The 16,216-nt window shown below is 49.3% G+C and overlaps 1 protein-coding gene and 1 pseudogene across 1 annotated transcript; both read left to right on the top strand.

Moving 5' to 3' along the window:
• Nucleotides 1-1,281: 1,281 nt before the first annotated feature.
• TRIB1 (tribbles pseudokinase 1) lies at nt 1,282-5,644 on the top strand. The gene is made up of 3 exons (XM_014548074.1): nt 1,282-1,657; nt 1,943-2,235; nt 4,760-5,644. Exons 1-3 carry the CDS (start codon nt 1,643-1,645, stop codon nt 5,223-5,225), a joined length of 774 nt encoding a protein of 257 aa, XP_014403560.1. The 5' UTR covers nt 1,282-1,642; the 3' UTR covers nt 5,226-5,644.
• Nucleotides 5,645-5,752: 108 nt separating this feature from the next.
• LOC102246264 lies at nt 5,753-15,493 on the top strand (annotated as a pseudogene).
• The last annotated feature ends 723 nt before the right edge of the window (nt 15,494-16,216 follow it).

Below are 16,216 nucleotides of genomic sequence, written 5' to 3'. Positions count from 1 at the left end.
TGCCGGCGCCTGGGGGCTCGAAGTTGCCACCAACGCTTGAGTTTGGGGTCAGGCAGATAAGCGACTTGAGCCAGGTAAGGCTGCGTTTGACCAGGCTCACCCTTTTGGGATTGAGGGGTTTCCGATGGACTGATAGAATGGGGCCTCGGTGGTCAAGAGGAAGAGCAGTATTCAATTTGCTTTATTTCTGTAGTATTTCCTTAGTTCCCTGTGCAGCGCATGGCGTTCCATATAAGTTATGGAATTGAAATGGATTCCAGGGCCATGCCATTCCCCTTCTCTCATTCTCGCTCCCCCCGCCCCTTGTCCTGGAAGGACGCCCTGCACCGGGTGCCTCTTTGGAGCTTGGAGCAGCCGGCAGCTCCCTCGCCCGGGTTTCCAGGCACCGGGGCTCAGCTGTCCGTGGGCTCCGGTCTTGGAGATTCCAGCTTGAACCGGCGGGGGGACAAGAACCCCGTTCTCCCCAGAGAGCAGCCGCAGTGTCTCCCAGCCAGGGCGGGGGAATTTGCCCGTAGGAGGAATGTTGGAAAGCCCATTCCGGCTAGGAAAGCAACCTTCCATTCATGTCTTTATTTGCCGGCCAGGCTTTTTTTTTTTTTTCTTTTTCTTTTTCCTGAACATAAGGGATTCCATCCTGGAGATACCACTCCTAGAAACTGGATCCTCCAGCGCCCAGAGACGCAGACCAGTCCCACAGGCCACCCTTCGCGAGCCTCAAACCCCCGTCTCAGGCAGCCTGAGAACCCTCTGGGCTTCTCCTTTTCACCCGAAGGATAGGGTCACCCCAGTTAAAGTCGCTCTTAGCTTTTCCGTAGCTCACCTGACCCACCCCTTCCTGGGTTTGCTGCTGCCACCTACTGTCCGACCAGAGTGAAATTTCATGGTCAAGCCCAGTTAAAACGGGGGAAAGGGTGTCCTTTCTTCTCGGTGGCTGGGGGGCTAAGAGCTGTTTGGGGAAGAGTCTGTGTGCGCGATGGGTGGGGTGCAGCGGAGGGGGAGGCGCGGGGGCAGCAGAGAGGTTTTCCTAGCTGGTGCGAGAGCAGCCAGGCCTCAGAGGCGGGGTGAGTCTGGCCGTTGTGCAACCCCTTCCAGTTCCTCTGAGCAGATAATAGCTGAATCCAGATGGTGACAACCCGTGTGTCACCGTTTCCAGTTGAGTCCTAGGATATGAGTAACTGAGCCAAACAAAAGGCTCTTACTGAGCCCAGCCAGCTTTTTGGTGGAGATACTACTCATTTCCTGGGTGCAGGTGGAGGTGGGAGTGGGGGGGAGGGAGGGATAAACAAACAAATGAAACAAACTGTGGAGAGGATCCCATATCCCGCCTGCGAGAATTTTCACTCAAGGCTGCTTATGCTGGAGCCAGACTGTAATGCAGGCAGGTTGCTTAAGGCTGCGTTGTCAGTCTTCTCTCTCCGAGTCATCTGTTCCTTCTGACTGCTGACAGCTCTGCCTGCTCTCCAGTCGCTTCCACAGTCGGTGCTCTCTCTGTGCTGAGCACTTGGGCCTACAGGAGGCTGTGCATTTCCAGGGCCTGCTTTTCAGCTCCTGGATGTCCCAGGGGGCACTGGGTGCAGCATCGCCTGCCAACAAGGAAGGACCACAGAGGGCCGGGACTTGGGGGCTTTAGCTCTCGGAGCTGATGGGCTCATGGAAGGTGGGAACTTATATAGAAAACTTTTCTTCCAAACCTTCCATATGGTAACCTGTTGGCTATTTGCTAGCCCAGAGCCCTGGATGCTGCTGGTTTGGGGTGTTAGGAGTAGCCGGGGTTGCCTCAGGTGGGGCAGGAGAGATAAGGGGGGTAAATGAATGGGCCCTCCTGTCAACCAAAGCCCAAAGATTGATTGAGAACTGCAGCCCAGCCTGGGATTTTGGAGGTGGCCTCTGCTTTTTTTTTTTCCTTTTTCCGCCTTCTAAGTGGGTCAACTTCTCTCTGCAGGTGTTTCCCATAAAACACTACCAGGACAAAATCAGGCCTTACATCCAGCTGCCGTCACACAGAAACATCACTGGCATCGTGGAAGTGATCCTTGGGGAAACCAAGGCCTATGTCTTCTTTGAGAAGGACTTTGGGGACATGCACTCCTACGTGCGAAGCCGGAAGAGGCTGCGGGAAGAGGAGGCTTCCCGGCTCTTCAAGCAGATCGTCTCTGCCGTTGCCCACTGTCACCAGTCGGCCATCGTGTTGGGGGACCTGAAGCTTAGGAAATTCGTCTTCTCCACGGAGGAGAGGTGAGCAGCCTCCACAGCCCCTCCCGTGGCCTTTTAGAACCAAAACGAAGGTGCAGGGTGAGCAGTTAGGTGCCGTGTGTTGGCTCAAAACCACACCAAAGGCTCAGTTGTCCCGGTTCGTTTCCAGAGTGCTCTCTGGAGGAGCCCTGGCCAAGGCTGGCTTATTCTGCACCTTGTGGATGGGGCTTGGGGACGCCTCGATGCTTTTGTGGGATGTCATGTGATGGCAGGAAGCCCTCACCACTTCACCCCAGGATCAGGTTTATTCTCCGTTGTTGTGAGAAAGGTCAGTTCTTCTGGGGGTAAATGTCAACCTGCCCTTCACAACCTTGACTCCCAGAGGAAGTTCTCAAATCCCTGTTTTCACTGAGTGGGGTTTTTTTTTTGTTTGTTTGTTTGTTTTTGGTTTTTTTTTGGTTTATTTGTTTTTTGTATCTGGAAGGTATCACAGAGCTATCGAGACAGTCGCATTTGCAAAATTCTGCCCTCCTCCACACCACATTCCTGTCCCATCTCACTCAGGCTTGGCCCCTAATATTTTCTTTATATTCTCTGGTGACTTTTTGGGCATCTTATTGGGTTATGTCTTTAGAAAATAGGCACACTGAATAATAAATGGAAGTTGGCTGGAATTGGTTGCTAAATATAGATCATGGCTTACCTCATAGAAGACAAGACAGGCTTGATAAGAGAATAATGAGACCTTTAAGATTCAGAATTGAGGTTTCAGACAAGAGAATTCAGGAAGCCACAGGAGATAAAGCTTACCTGATTTTAAGAGGTGAGCCACATCCCTTGTGGAAAGATTAAAAGCAATATTGTTGTAGAATTGTGGAGGTGGCTGTGTGTTGTTTATTTGGTTGTAGCTGTTCAGGTAAGGCTGATCCCAGCTGAACTCCAAACCCTATGAAAAAGTAGCGGTGGGCACGTGGGTACAGATCTTGTAGTATAGAAACCCACACCTGAAACCTGTAAGTTCAGGTTGACCAGTGTCACACTAATACATTCGATAAATGAGAAAAAAAAAGAAAGAAAGAAAAAAAGTACTGGGTTGAGTTACCAGAAAGCATGGCTTTGTATCTGACCTTGCAAGAATTATTGGAACATACCGATTAACAAAGAAAAGCAAAGTGTTTGCAATGGAGAAGTTTCCAATTCCCGGCACATGCTCCTTTGACATGGTGATGTATTTTCTGAAACATGCCTTTCACACCTCTTTACTAGCTTTTGAAATCCGCATTGCACAGGCGAATGTCATGTGCATGGAGTTTGGCAACCCGAGGGTTAAGCAATGGCAGGCTGACGCTAGCGTGTAACCAGCACAGGTGCAGGGTTTTAGTGCAAAAGCAGCCAATCAGGGGCAGACAGTGCGGGTTGAGTCATATTTTCCGTTTACAGAACCAATGGGTATTTTACATAACGACGGGGAGGTCAGGTTGAGGACACACCGAAGTTAGCACACGCATACTACACTCCAGGGAACAGGAAGGCAGGAAGATAAAAAAAAAAAAATCCAACCAGACCTTGGAGAGGAAAAGGAATTGACCCATTAGCCACTACCAAACGCTTGCGTTTAACTTCACAGCAAGCGACTTATTGCAACGGGCTGTTTCTGAGAAGCAGAGAGGGGCACAGGCTGCCACCAGATAGCAGAGGTTCCCCCGTGGGTCCGAGAGACCTGGGTGTCTGGATCTGGATAAGGGGGCCCCTGCAGCTTCATAGAGGAGCCTTGGACTAAAGATTTTCAGACGTTAGTTGTTACCTGAACAGGTCAGCCTCCACTCAGAGTCCATATGCTCAGGTGTTGCTGTACCCTGTGGGTAGGTGTTTCAGGGCCCCTGCAAGCAGCTGCTTCTGTTTGCTCATGTGGCCTCTCTGTCCAGGCTGAGCGTTCTTTGCAATTAAACACCTCCATAAATGTCATGGACCTTCCTTGCACCTTTCCCGGCACGTGATCCGTTCCTTCTGTGTGTGTCTATCAGTGTAAGTAGGAGTGTTGACAACCTGTGGGCACCAATAGTGACTCTGGGCTCTGTGTTCCGTAATGCAAAGTGCGGGTCCGGTAGCTTTGGCCGTCAGCGGTGTGATAAGGACGAGATCAGCTTGTCGGATGCTGGGGCCCTCCCTGAAGAATAGCATCTCCTGCTCTTCCCCGCCAGCTTTTGTAGAAAATGTCAGCATTCCCCGGAGACCAGCTCCCACTCCTGCAGTGTGCACTTGGTGTGTTGTGCAAGCCCTATGAGGAGATATCTTCTTAGCTCAGGCGTAACGAATAGTATTTGGGGCTTTGCATCATACGCTCCAGCCGAGGCGCTCTCTCCATACTTCGCAAACGTCTATTGCAATTTGCACTGGTTTGTGAAATCCCGAGTCCTGGCGATTGCAGGACACTGCTTACTGGATGAAGGGGTAAATGGCATTCCTCGGGCCTTGGCAAGGAGTGCCTGTGGGCGCTGTTTGTGGGGAGGGCTCTGTTTTGCATAGCAGCTGATCCGGAAGTAATGGCTTGTTCCCTCTCCTGCAGAACCCAGCTCCGACTGGAGAGCCTGGAAGATACACACATAATCAAGGGGGAAGACGATGCTCTGTCAGACAAGCACGGCTGCCCTGCCTACGTGAGCCCCGAGATTCTGAACACCACGGGGACCTACTCCGGCAAGGCGGCGGACGTCTGGAGCCTCGGGGTGATGCTCTACACCCTCTTGGTGGGACGATACCCCTTCCATGACTCAGACCCCAGTGCCCTTTTCTCCAAAATCCGCCGTGGACAGTTCTGCATTCCTGACCACATCTCCCCCAAAGCCAGGTGCCTCATTCGCAGCCTCCTGAGGCGGGAGCCCTCCGAGAGACTCACCGCCCCGGAGATCTTACTCCATCCCTGGTTCGAGTCTGTCTTGGAACCTGGGTACGTCGACTCAGAAATGGGAACTTCAGACCAGATTGTCCCAGAGTACCAGGAGGACAGCGACGTTAGTTCCTTCTTCTGCTAATCCCAGAAACCTCAGAAACCTCAGAATTCTCACACATGGCATTTCCATTTCCAAAGATGGACAGGCCTTTCGACGCGGTGCCAGCCAGACCTGTGATGGCGTACAGACTGTAGCCCCTCGGACTGCTGTGTGGAGTGACTTTGTGGATGTGAGCAGCGTGCCCTCTGACTGGCTGCCCTGCAAAGCTGTTTCCCTTTCAACGAGCCCTCGCCGACTGTCCCTGTGTCAGATTCGGGGGTCTGCATCTTCTATCGGTGGCAAAGAGTACACATCCTACAGCATGTACTCAAGTGACATGAACATAAGGGAGAGGAAGTGGATCGCACAATGGCGTTTGGGACAATAACCCATTTTAACGGGGTGACAAGTAGTTTGGGCCAATACACCTGCCATCTTTGAACTTGTCTTCGGTAGCTAGACTTTCGCTATCAGCTTCTCTGATCATCTTCTATCGGTGGCAAAGAGTACACATCCTACAGCATGTACTCAAGTGACATGAACATAAGGGAGAGGAAGTGGATCGCACAATGGCGTTTGGGACAATAACCCATTTTAACGGGGTGACAAGTAGTTTGGGCCAATACACCTGCCATCTTTGAACTTGTCTTCGGTAGCTAGACTTTCGCTATCAGCTTCTCTGATTGGAGAGTTTTTTTTTTTTTTTTTTTTGGTTTGGTTTAACACTCACCCTTCCTTCACACTCATTTAGCAATGACTGCTCCGCTCTGGGGCGGACTGTTTTAGGAGCATAGGAGCCTGCCTGCACCATGAACCCAGACTCTCTCCTCTGTTTCCTGCCAAGACCTCATTTGCACTAATGCCTTCGTCCTGACCTTGAATCATCTCCCACTTCACTCTAAAACAAGCATGTCAGACATGCGGCCCGCCAGCCACGAGTTTGACACGCTTGCTCTGAAAGCACTTACCAGTTAACGGTGAAGTGTCACAAGCGATTCGAACACCTGGCTACGCCAGACTCTGAGCTCAGAGACACTGCAGGTTGTTTTAAATGATTTGATCACTTGGAAACCGTTAGATTTTTTGGTTCCTCTCAAATATATGTTAGCATTTATCTTTTACTTTTCCCCCAACACCGTCTCAGGGTGGAGTGTTTTGTCTAAGAGGAGAAAGATACGGAGTCTCTCCACTCCTCTCTCCCAAGAGCAAACGTTAAACTTCAGAGAACGTGAATTGTGGGTGGTTCTCAGACCAAGCCCCAGAATTACACTTTAACCAACCCCCTCCCGCTCCATGGATATGGTCTGCCCTTGGCATTGTGTGTGTCTGCAGTTTTGCATGATGGGTTGTTGATATTTCAAACGTGGTGTGGTTCATGAATACATCTGTATACTCAGCATCTGGAGGAAATAGCAAACCCCAAATCTTTAAAGTCGGAAGGGACTTTAAGAGTCATCTAGTCCGACTTCTTTTTCTCTTTCTGCCACCTCCCAATGCAGAACCCCCCCCCCCCCCCCCCCCCCCCTCCAGCTTCTTTGACAACTGGGACTCCAGTTCTCTGAATGCTTCTAGGGATGGGAACTCACTCCCTAGAGCTTCACAGAGAAACTGCAACTTGCATTAAAAAACAAATACAGATGAAATACCAGTCAATGTCTTGGACAGGACTGAAATTAGGTGGTTAAACGGGTAAACCAAACATACTGTATTTTGAGAAATGGCACAAAAACAGGCAGTCATCTTTAAGGGCTACGCCTAGGCAAACTACTAACATGCGTTGTTCAGAATGCCGTGTATACCTCATGTACTGTGTACTTTGTACAGATATTTTACCTTTTATACATATGTTCGATATTTTTGTTGTTGTTTTGGCTCTGAGGCTTGTCTTGTTGTCTGTGTCTGTCTGAATAACCTGCGTGTCTAAAACCACGTGAAATGTGAATGATTATTGGCAATATTACCTTGACAGAATCATGGGACTCGGAGAAGAGGGAGGACGGAGGCCTCTGTGGCACTAACGCTCTCGTGGTTGCTCGACTGTTGTATCTGTGATACATTACCCGGCTGAGGACTCCGGCCGGGCTGGCTGGGGCTTCTGCCCGGAAAGCTAGAAACACTAGATCCTTCCTGTACATGTGTATATATGTGAACAGTGAGACGGCTGTTTTTGACTTGTAGAGAAATTGTAATAAATCTGGTTTCGTAAGTAGGCGCTGTGTTGTCTTTTGAGTGCAGCCTGCCTCTGCCTCGTACACTATCATGCCGGGGGATGCAGGGGTCTGGCCTCCAGGCTTACAATCTCCTGGGGGAAACGGAAGTAAACAGATGAGGATTATTAGATATGGTTATTAATATGACTTTTGGCAGGACCCATTCACTTTTTTCCACTGAAGTGGGCAAATTCATGTAATGGGTGAAGCCCATTGTGTGGAATCAGGTTGGCAAGGGTTATGGGTTGAATTTAGAAAGAGGTGCAAACATAAATAAGCCTTGAGCTGTAAGCATCCCTCTGGCTTTTGGTCTTTTTTTTTTTTTTTTTTTTTTTTTTAGGTCAAAGGCCCTTGATAATTTGATGAGGGATATGGACACATCTCAGAAAAATGTATATATTCGTCCCACAGGATTCTGCTGTAATTTCAGATGTACATCCCTGAAGGCTTCCCAAGGCTTCCTGTTGAGAAGTGCCCTCTTCCCACCCACTAGACTTCATTTAAATGGCTAATTGAGGCATTTCCTTTTTTTCTAAAAGTGTAAACATGGAAGTAAAAAACATGTTGAATCACAAAAGTAGAGAAAGAAACGATTTTGACTTCATTAGGTTTATGGCTTTACTATTACATCAGAATCTATTCTAAATAAAGTCAATTCGCATCTAGAGTGATTTTAAAAACACTTTATATTGTAAAGTAACAAATACATAGAAAAAAAATGTACCTATACGTGTATAGTTCTGAATTTTAACACATCGAACACACTGGCATAAGGAGCAGCCAGGTCCAGAAAACAAAACAGGCCTAGATGGTCTGGCTCCGTGGTTAGAGCATCAGCTTGAGGACTGAAGAGTCCCCGGTTTGATTCTGGTCAAGGGCACGTACCTCGGTTGCAGGCTCAATCCCTGGCCTGGGTCGGGGTGCATGCAGGAGGCAACCAATTGATGTGTCTCTCTCACATCAATATTTTTCTCTGTCTCTCCCCTTCCCTTCCATTCTCTTTTAAAAACCCATGGAAAAATATACTTGGGTGAGGATTAACAAAAAATAAAAAAATTTAAAAGAAAACAGCGCCAGGAGCCCCTTCTGCCCCTTCTAGTGGCTGCCTGACACCCCCTCCAAGGGTGCCCACTGTGGTACAGAATTTTCTCTCAAGTTTTAGCTGTGAAAATTGGAATAAGGGCGAAGGCATCCACTCTAGGCTCAACTGGAGAGGCCTAGAGAAGTTACCGATGACACACTCCCCTTTTCTAGGACTCAGGCTGAGGTCACCAGGAAAGCAGACCTATGACACCGAAGTAAGTGCCACTCGGCCTCATGACTCAGGAACTCAAGGAAAGAAGTGGAAAAGGCACATCAGGATAACGTGGGAAAGGCCAGAGGCCTGCGTACGCTTAGAAACAAAGAAGCTGGGGTTGGTCTAGGGCAGCGATTTTCAACCCTTTTCACCTCCCGGTACAGAAACTGATTATTAAAATCCTGTGGCACACCCCAAAATATATTTTTTGCTGATCTGACCAAAAAAATAGGTATAAATTTTGATTCATCCACACCAGACAGCTATTGTTGTGCTGGCTGTTGTCATTATTTTATTTGACAATCTAAGGGAAAAGAGGTCAGTGCCCCTGACAAAATAGTCAGGTATTTAAAAATTAGTCATGTTTTCAAAATTAGTCATGTTTTCAAAATTAGTCATGTTTTCAAAATTCTTGCGACACACCAGTGTGCCGTGGCACACAGGTTGAAAATTGCTGGTCTGGGGCCATCCCATGAATAGGATCCTTAAACCCCAAAGTGCGTGGGGCAGGCCTCAATCTGAGAACATACATTACAGTGTGTCCCTGCCCCAAGGAACTCAGATGAGACTCAGCCTGGCTCCTTGGGCATCCAGCCGACTAATAGGGCTAATGCTTTGGACTTCACCGAGCTTTTTCGTTTAAGGATTTCAAAACACTTTGCAAGCAATTAAAGTTACAACACCTCTTTGTACTGTTGTTACATGCACCTAATGGAGAGAAATATGGGTCAGGATTGGCTGGAATGATATGTGATGCCACAAATCCATAAATTTAATCTCTTCGAAGATTGGAACAAATCTGGGGCAATCGCAACCACTTACATTTAGAAGATTGGAAGGAAAATGTTGCGCGCTGGCTAAAACACGGATCCCTTTCTCTTGTGGCCTCCATGTACTCATCACCAGAGTAAACTATGCAAATAATTTCTCGCCCTTTTATTCATAGTATATTTTCTGGAAGTTTTCTCTCCTCTCCACCCCCCTCCCCTCACCCTCCCAACAGTTGAGTGAAACAGGCAAGTCCAATATTACTTGCTCCGTTTTATAGATGAGAGAATGGAGGCTCAAGTGTTTTTCAGTAGCCACTCAGGAATAAACAGCTCAGAACTGGGCCATGAACTTGGGTCTTTGGACTCCTTGCCCAATGTTGTTTCTCTCTGCACAGCACCGCACTAAATCTCCTGGTGAAATTGATGATTGGAGGGCGGAGCAGGAGGATGGGCGAGCAGTATGAATCCAGAATGAATAGCTTTTTTGCTAAAATATTGAAAAAAATTTTAATTATTTAAAAAAATTTTAGACAGGAAGGGGGAGAGAGAGAGAGAGAGAGAGAGAGAGAGATCGCTTTGTTGTTCTACCCACCTAACATCGCTTTGTTGTTCCACCCACCTATGCATTCTTTGGTTGATTCTTGACATGCCCTGACCAGGGATTGAACCTGCAAACGGACAATGCTCTAACCCAGTGGTTGGCAAACTCATTAGTCAACAGAGCCAAATATCAACAGTACAACGATTGAAATTTCTCTTGAGAGCCAAATTTTTTAAACTTAAACTATATAGGTAGGTACATTGTTATTAACTTAATTAGGGTACTCCTAAGCTGGCCTTTGCTAAAAACGTCCTCAATCTGATTGAGGTACGTTCGCTGAGGTTGACCCCTTCCAACTCTCCCATCCACACTCGTCTTGTATACTTGTTTCGTCTACAACGATTTTTTTGAGATACCAGCTGTCTCTCAGCAGATTTTTTGCATTGAGTTGATAGAGTAATTTGAGTTAACGAGCTCCTTAACGAGCTCGGTCTCAGAACGAATTAAACTCGTAAGTCAAGGCCCCACTGTATCTCCTTTCCGAAAACCAACTTCTGCGCATGGGCCACGAAGTTTCAATCGCACTGTACGTGCACGCCTGCATGTGGTATTTTGTGGAAAAGCCTCACTCAAGGGGCCAATGAGCCGCATGTGGCTCGTGAGCCATGGTTTGCCGACCACGGCTCTAACCAATTGAGCTACCCGGCCAGGGCTTGCTCCAGCTTTTGTAATTGCTTGTGTGCTTAGCCTCATTTCCATCATCTACATGGCAGCCTCAATGGGCAGAGACTTCTGCTCTGAATATCAAAGTTCAGTTCAAGGAAATTCCAGTGCTTTGAACAAAAAGCACCTGGAATGACTTCGATAGGGACGAGGCAGAGGAAGAGCCTGACAATGACGCACTGTTTCGGGAGAATGGCACAGTGGGATGTGGAGGCGGTGCACACTCTACCGCAAAGGTGTGTGGGAATAACCAAGAAAGGACAGGCTCATTGATGTGGTCACAAGATGCACGAGTTTCACACTGAGTGAGCAGCTCATGGAGAGGTTTGCTGACCCTGGAAACCCCAATAGTGGATTGATCTGCTTCGGACCTATCTTTGGCATTGCCAGTTCCCTTTACCTTTCATTCATTTAGGTGTGATGCGTCTGGGGCTTTTTAAAAAAATATATATACATATATATATTTTATTGATATTTTAGAGAGGAAGGGAGAGGGATAGATAGTTAGAAACATCGATGAGAGAGAAACATCAATCAGCTGCCTCCTGCACACTCCCTACTAAGGATGTGCCCGCAACCAAGGTACATGCCCTTGACCTGAATCGAACCTGGGACCCTTCAGTCCGCAGGCCGAGGCTCTATCCATTGAGCCAAAGCGGTCAGGGCACGTCTGGGCCTTTGATTGGACTTTGTGTTTGCACCTGCCGAAGCTTGTATCCCACCATCACCGCAGACATTCACCACCTCCGTGCAGGTCTGTGGGCACTGGGCTCAGCTGGTGGTTACGTTGCTGCGATTGAACTGCCTGAGAATGTGTCGGTGAATTTGGATGCTCCTTCTGTCTGGCTGGGTCTCGGCTCCCTTACAGTGCGGGGCTTCACCTGGGCAGCTCATACCAACAGAGTCCACCTTAACGAAGGCGTGGCGTGTGGTGGGGGGCGGGGCGGGTGGCGCGAGAGGCGAGGGGGGGAAGCCAGCTGCTTTACAATGGCCATTTTTTAAAAAAAAATATATTTTATTGATTTTTTACAGAGAGGAAGGGAGAGAGATAGAGAGTTAGAAACATCGATGAGCGAGAAACATCGATCAGCTGCCTCCTGCACAGTCCCCACTGGGGATGTGCCCGCAACCCAGGTACATGCCCTTGACCGGTATCGAACCCGGGACCTTTCAGTCCGCAGGCCGACGCTCTATCCACTGAGCCAAACCGGTTTCGGCACAATGGCCATTTTTATTGTTTTTTAGGAGTAATATTTTCCCTGGTCTCTCCCCACCCCCAGTTTTTAATTAATTTATTTTTTGTGGATATATTGTTTTATCTTGAAAATCCATTTTATTTACCCATATAGTTGTTTTTTATTTTTTAAATATATGTTTATTGATTTCAGAGAGAGGAAGGGAGAGGGAGAGAGAGAGAGAGATAAAAACATCAATGATGAGAATCATTGATTGGCTGCCTCCTGCACGCCCCCTATTGGGGATTGAGCCCGCAACCCAGGCACGTGCCCTTGACTGGAATGGAACCTGGGACCCTTCAGTCCACAGGCCAACGCTCTATCCACTGAGCCAAACCGGCTAGGGCCCCACATAGTTGTTTTTTAAATACAATTACAATTTACATGCATTACTCTGTCTGATTCCATGTGGGGAGGCGTGGCCTCAGTTTGTAGAGGAAAGCGTGGCGGGGCGGGGCTCAGGTGCACTCCACACAGATTTCTCATCCAGGTTCCATGTCAAGAAGAGGCTGTCTGGTCTCTGGGAGGTGAAGAACCGCCTCATCCGCTCCCGGGGGTCTACAGGAGGGCTCCTGCCTTTGTCTGAGCTGGGCTGCTGCCTCCGCGGCCGGGAAGCAGGTAAGCCACGCTCCCCCTGTTGTCGATGGGAAGCCACGCCTGAGAGAGGGGTAAGCACAGCCGATTGCTTTCCCGAGGGTCCGCTCACCAGCACCTTCCTCACGTCGTCACAGGGGATGGGGGTCTGGGGATGACATTTCACAGTCGGAGTTTCACCCCCGAACACACAGCATGTCTCGGACACACTGCTGGACGGCCCGTGCCTGTGAGCCCAGGAAATAAATAATTAGAATAACAACGATGCTGGGAACCCACAGGTGTTGAGTATTCAGTAATTGCCCAACGCGACGTTCGCACTTTACAAGCTCGGCCTCTTCACTCCTCCAGGTCTATAGGAAGATGTTCTGATGTGCCCCGTTTTACACGTGAGCACATGAGAGCCCTGCTCAAGGTCACACAGCTAATCAATAGGATCTGAACATGGGGAGTCTCCCTTTAAGACAGTGGTTCTCAACCTTCTGGCCCTTTAAATACAGTTCCTCATGTTGTGACCCAACCATAAAATTATTTTCGTTGCTACTTCATAACTGTAATGTTGCTACTGTTATGAATCGTCATGTAAATATCTGATATGCAGGATGGTTTTAGGCGACCCCTGTGAAAGGGTCGTTCGACTGCCAAAGGGGTCGCGACCCACAGGTTGAGAACCGCTGCTTTAAGAGGATGCTCTTAACATGCAGTAATCTGCTGCCCCCCTTTGGCATGCATTCACCTTTTATATTTTACCACCACAACTGAAGTCCTTTCGTGTCAGTATCCCCTGACTTCTCTTGAGGGGAAACACTTGATGTTTGACACTTTGCAGGGCTGGCAGTAAAGAGGAAAGAGCTTGAACCTCAGGGTTAGAGAGGCCTGGTCTCAAATCCCAGCTCCGTAGCTAACTAGACGTATGACCCAGACAAGTCACAGGACCGCCCCGCCTCCTTGCAATGATAAGGGGAATGGTAGGCTGTTGCTGTGAGGGTTGCGTGAAGCAGTGCGTGCCCAGGGCCCAGCCCCAGGTGCCATGGCGCCTGCTCAAAATTCAGGCAAATCCCTGAGTGGAAAGAACCCAGGCTGGACTGGGAGCCCAGTCTAGCTCCTTATTTGCTCTGTGATCTTAGGTAAATTGCAAATCTGACCCCTGAGGACCTCATCCATGAAATGGGTACATCATGAGAAGGGTTTGCAGGGCTGCCTCATGTAGGGTTGCGGTGCTTGGCAGAGAAGCGGGGCTGCGGGCGGGACTGGTGAGAAAACACGCGAAGGGCCTGGCCTGGGGCTGCAGCCGGGATTAGCACACCGGTCCTCATTTCCAGTACACAGCTCCCCTCCCTCCTTTGTCCTCCCCGGAGGGTCTTCCCCTTCTTGCTTACAAGCTTGCTGAGGCCAGAGAGCTGACTGCTCCGGAGGGGAGGGCCAGTGGAGGGAGCCTGGCTACACAGGGAGGTGGGCCTTCCCTCACCTGCTCTGAGGGTTGTGGTGGGAGTTGGGGGCTGCTGACCTTGATCTTAGCCAGTTCAGGTGAGCATCCAGCGGTCTGGCTTCTCAGACCTCATCCAGCTGGCTGCCTCCTCCAATGTCTCAGAAACACCCTGGGGGACGGGGGACCTGAAATCGCATGTCTCAGACACCACCTTGATTCCCAAAGCAGAGGCCTCCCTGGAACCCCACAGGAGGGCAGGGGTTTGAACAATGAACACACAGCTTCTGCTGAGGTAGAGACAGCTGAGTCCCAACCAGCGGGGTGACTGAGTGAGGAGCCTGGACTTGCGAAGGCCAGCGTTTGAAGAGTGGCCCCAGTACTTAGCGCCCAGGGAACCAGGCCCCCTCAGCCTCGGTTGCCTTCTCTGTGAAATGGGGTTAGTACGGACTCCCACCTCCTGAGACTGTGCAATTGAAATAGGATCACACCTGTCAACCAATCCCCAGGGCCTGCCATCTACAAAATGCTCCACAGATGTGGGCTGCCCTTAACCGAGGCCAATGATGGTCAAAAGCAATGTCAGCCCATTACAAAAAATTGCTAAACAGTGTGTCTCACAAGTGTGTGGGGGGAGGGGTCTTGTTGAGATGCAGATTCTATTTATCAGGGTGGGCGGTGGGGCCTGAGATCTGCATTTCTAATCGTTTCCTGGGTGATTTGATGCTGCTGGCCCTTCAGCCACAAGTAGAGCAACCCATTTCAGAGGCCTGCTAGGTCTCAGTTAAGATGAGCTAATTCCTGTATTGCTCACATCCAGGACAGGGGAGTAGAGAGGAATTAGTATGAGTAGCTGTTAAACATGGGGTGTGTTGAATGAATTGTCTCTTGGAATCCTCACAGCATCTCTGAGGGATGTTAACCCCATTGTATAGATGGGGAAACTGAGTCTCAGAGGTTATGTGCTCAAGGTCACAAAGCTTAGTAAAGGGAGGGGCTAGGGTACAGGTTTGGGTTTCCTTGCCTCTAGCCCCTGCACCTCTCTGTGACCCTCCCAGGCAACAGCAGGAAAGAGGATCCATACAACCAGCCTCCTCCCTCTGGACCTCAGTTTCCCTGTGGGCAAACAAGTGGCCTGAGTGTAAATGACCCGTGAGCTCCCTCCCCGCCCCCGGGCGGAAGTTTATCAGTCCGCGTGCTCTCTACTCTTACTCAGCATTCACTTGGCTGCTTCCCCACTCTGCTTCCTAATTTGGTGCCGACGCTCCGGTTGCAGACATATCAATGTCACCCTGTCAAGTCAGGAACGCCAGCAGGACTGCTGGACGCAGTCATCTTCCCAAAAGCAGACCGAGCGGTGTAGTGGTGACCAGAATAGACTCGGGGCCCGGGCCAGAGAGAACATTCTTCCACTCCCCAGGGATGAGCCTCTGGGCGTCCCTGCAGGTAGAGAAGGCCACTTGCGTCAACTGGAAGTCACGCGGGACCCAGTGTCACCTGCCTTGGAGTCTTAACCCCACAGGACCTGAGTGCGAAAGGGATCGGTTTGAACCCACATGTGCAGAGGCAGGCAGACGGGCCTGCGTTGGTCAGCTGGGCTCTCAGGCACCCCCTGGGCTCGCAGACCAGAGGCTCTGAGGATGGGGCAGGATCTCAGAAGAGCATGCTGGCCAGAGCTGACATCTCTGGGTTCAAGTTCCAGCTCTGCCACTTCCTAGACTCTAGGACAGGGGTCCTCAAACTACGGCCCGCGGGCCACATGCAAATACAAATATTGTATTTGTTCCCGTTTTGTTTTTTTACTTCAAAATAAGATATGTGCAGTGTGCATAGGAATTTGTTCATAGTTTTTTTTTAAACTATAGTCCAGCCCTCCAACGGTCTGAGGGACAGTGAACTGGCCCCCTGTTTAAAAAGTTTGAGGACCCCTGCTCTAGGACCTAGAGCAGTGATGGTGAACCTTTTGAGCTCGGCGTGTCAGCATTTTGAAACACCCTAACTTAACTCTGGTGCCGTGTCACATATAGAAATTTTTTGATATTTGCAACCATAGTAAAACAAAGACTTATATTTTTGATATCTATTTTATATATTTAAATGCCATTTGACAAAGAAAAATCAACCAAAAAAATGAGTTCGCGTGTCATAGGTTCGCCATCATTGACCTAGAGTATGACCTTGGCAAGTTATTTCATCTCCCTGCACCTCAGTTTTCCCTTCTGTATCATGGGACTCCT

This window comes from Myotis brandtii, unplaced genomic scaffold (genome assembly GCF_000412655.1).
Source record: "Myotis brandtii unplaced genomic scaffold, ASM41265v1 scaffold494, whole genome shotgun sequence".
Classification (NCBI taxonomy): Eukaryota; Metazoa; Chordata; class Mammalia; order Chiroptera; family Vespertilionidae; genus Myotis; species Myotis brandtii.
This window is presented reverse-complemented; position numbering and strand designations above follow the sequence as displayed.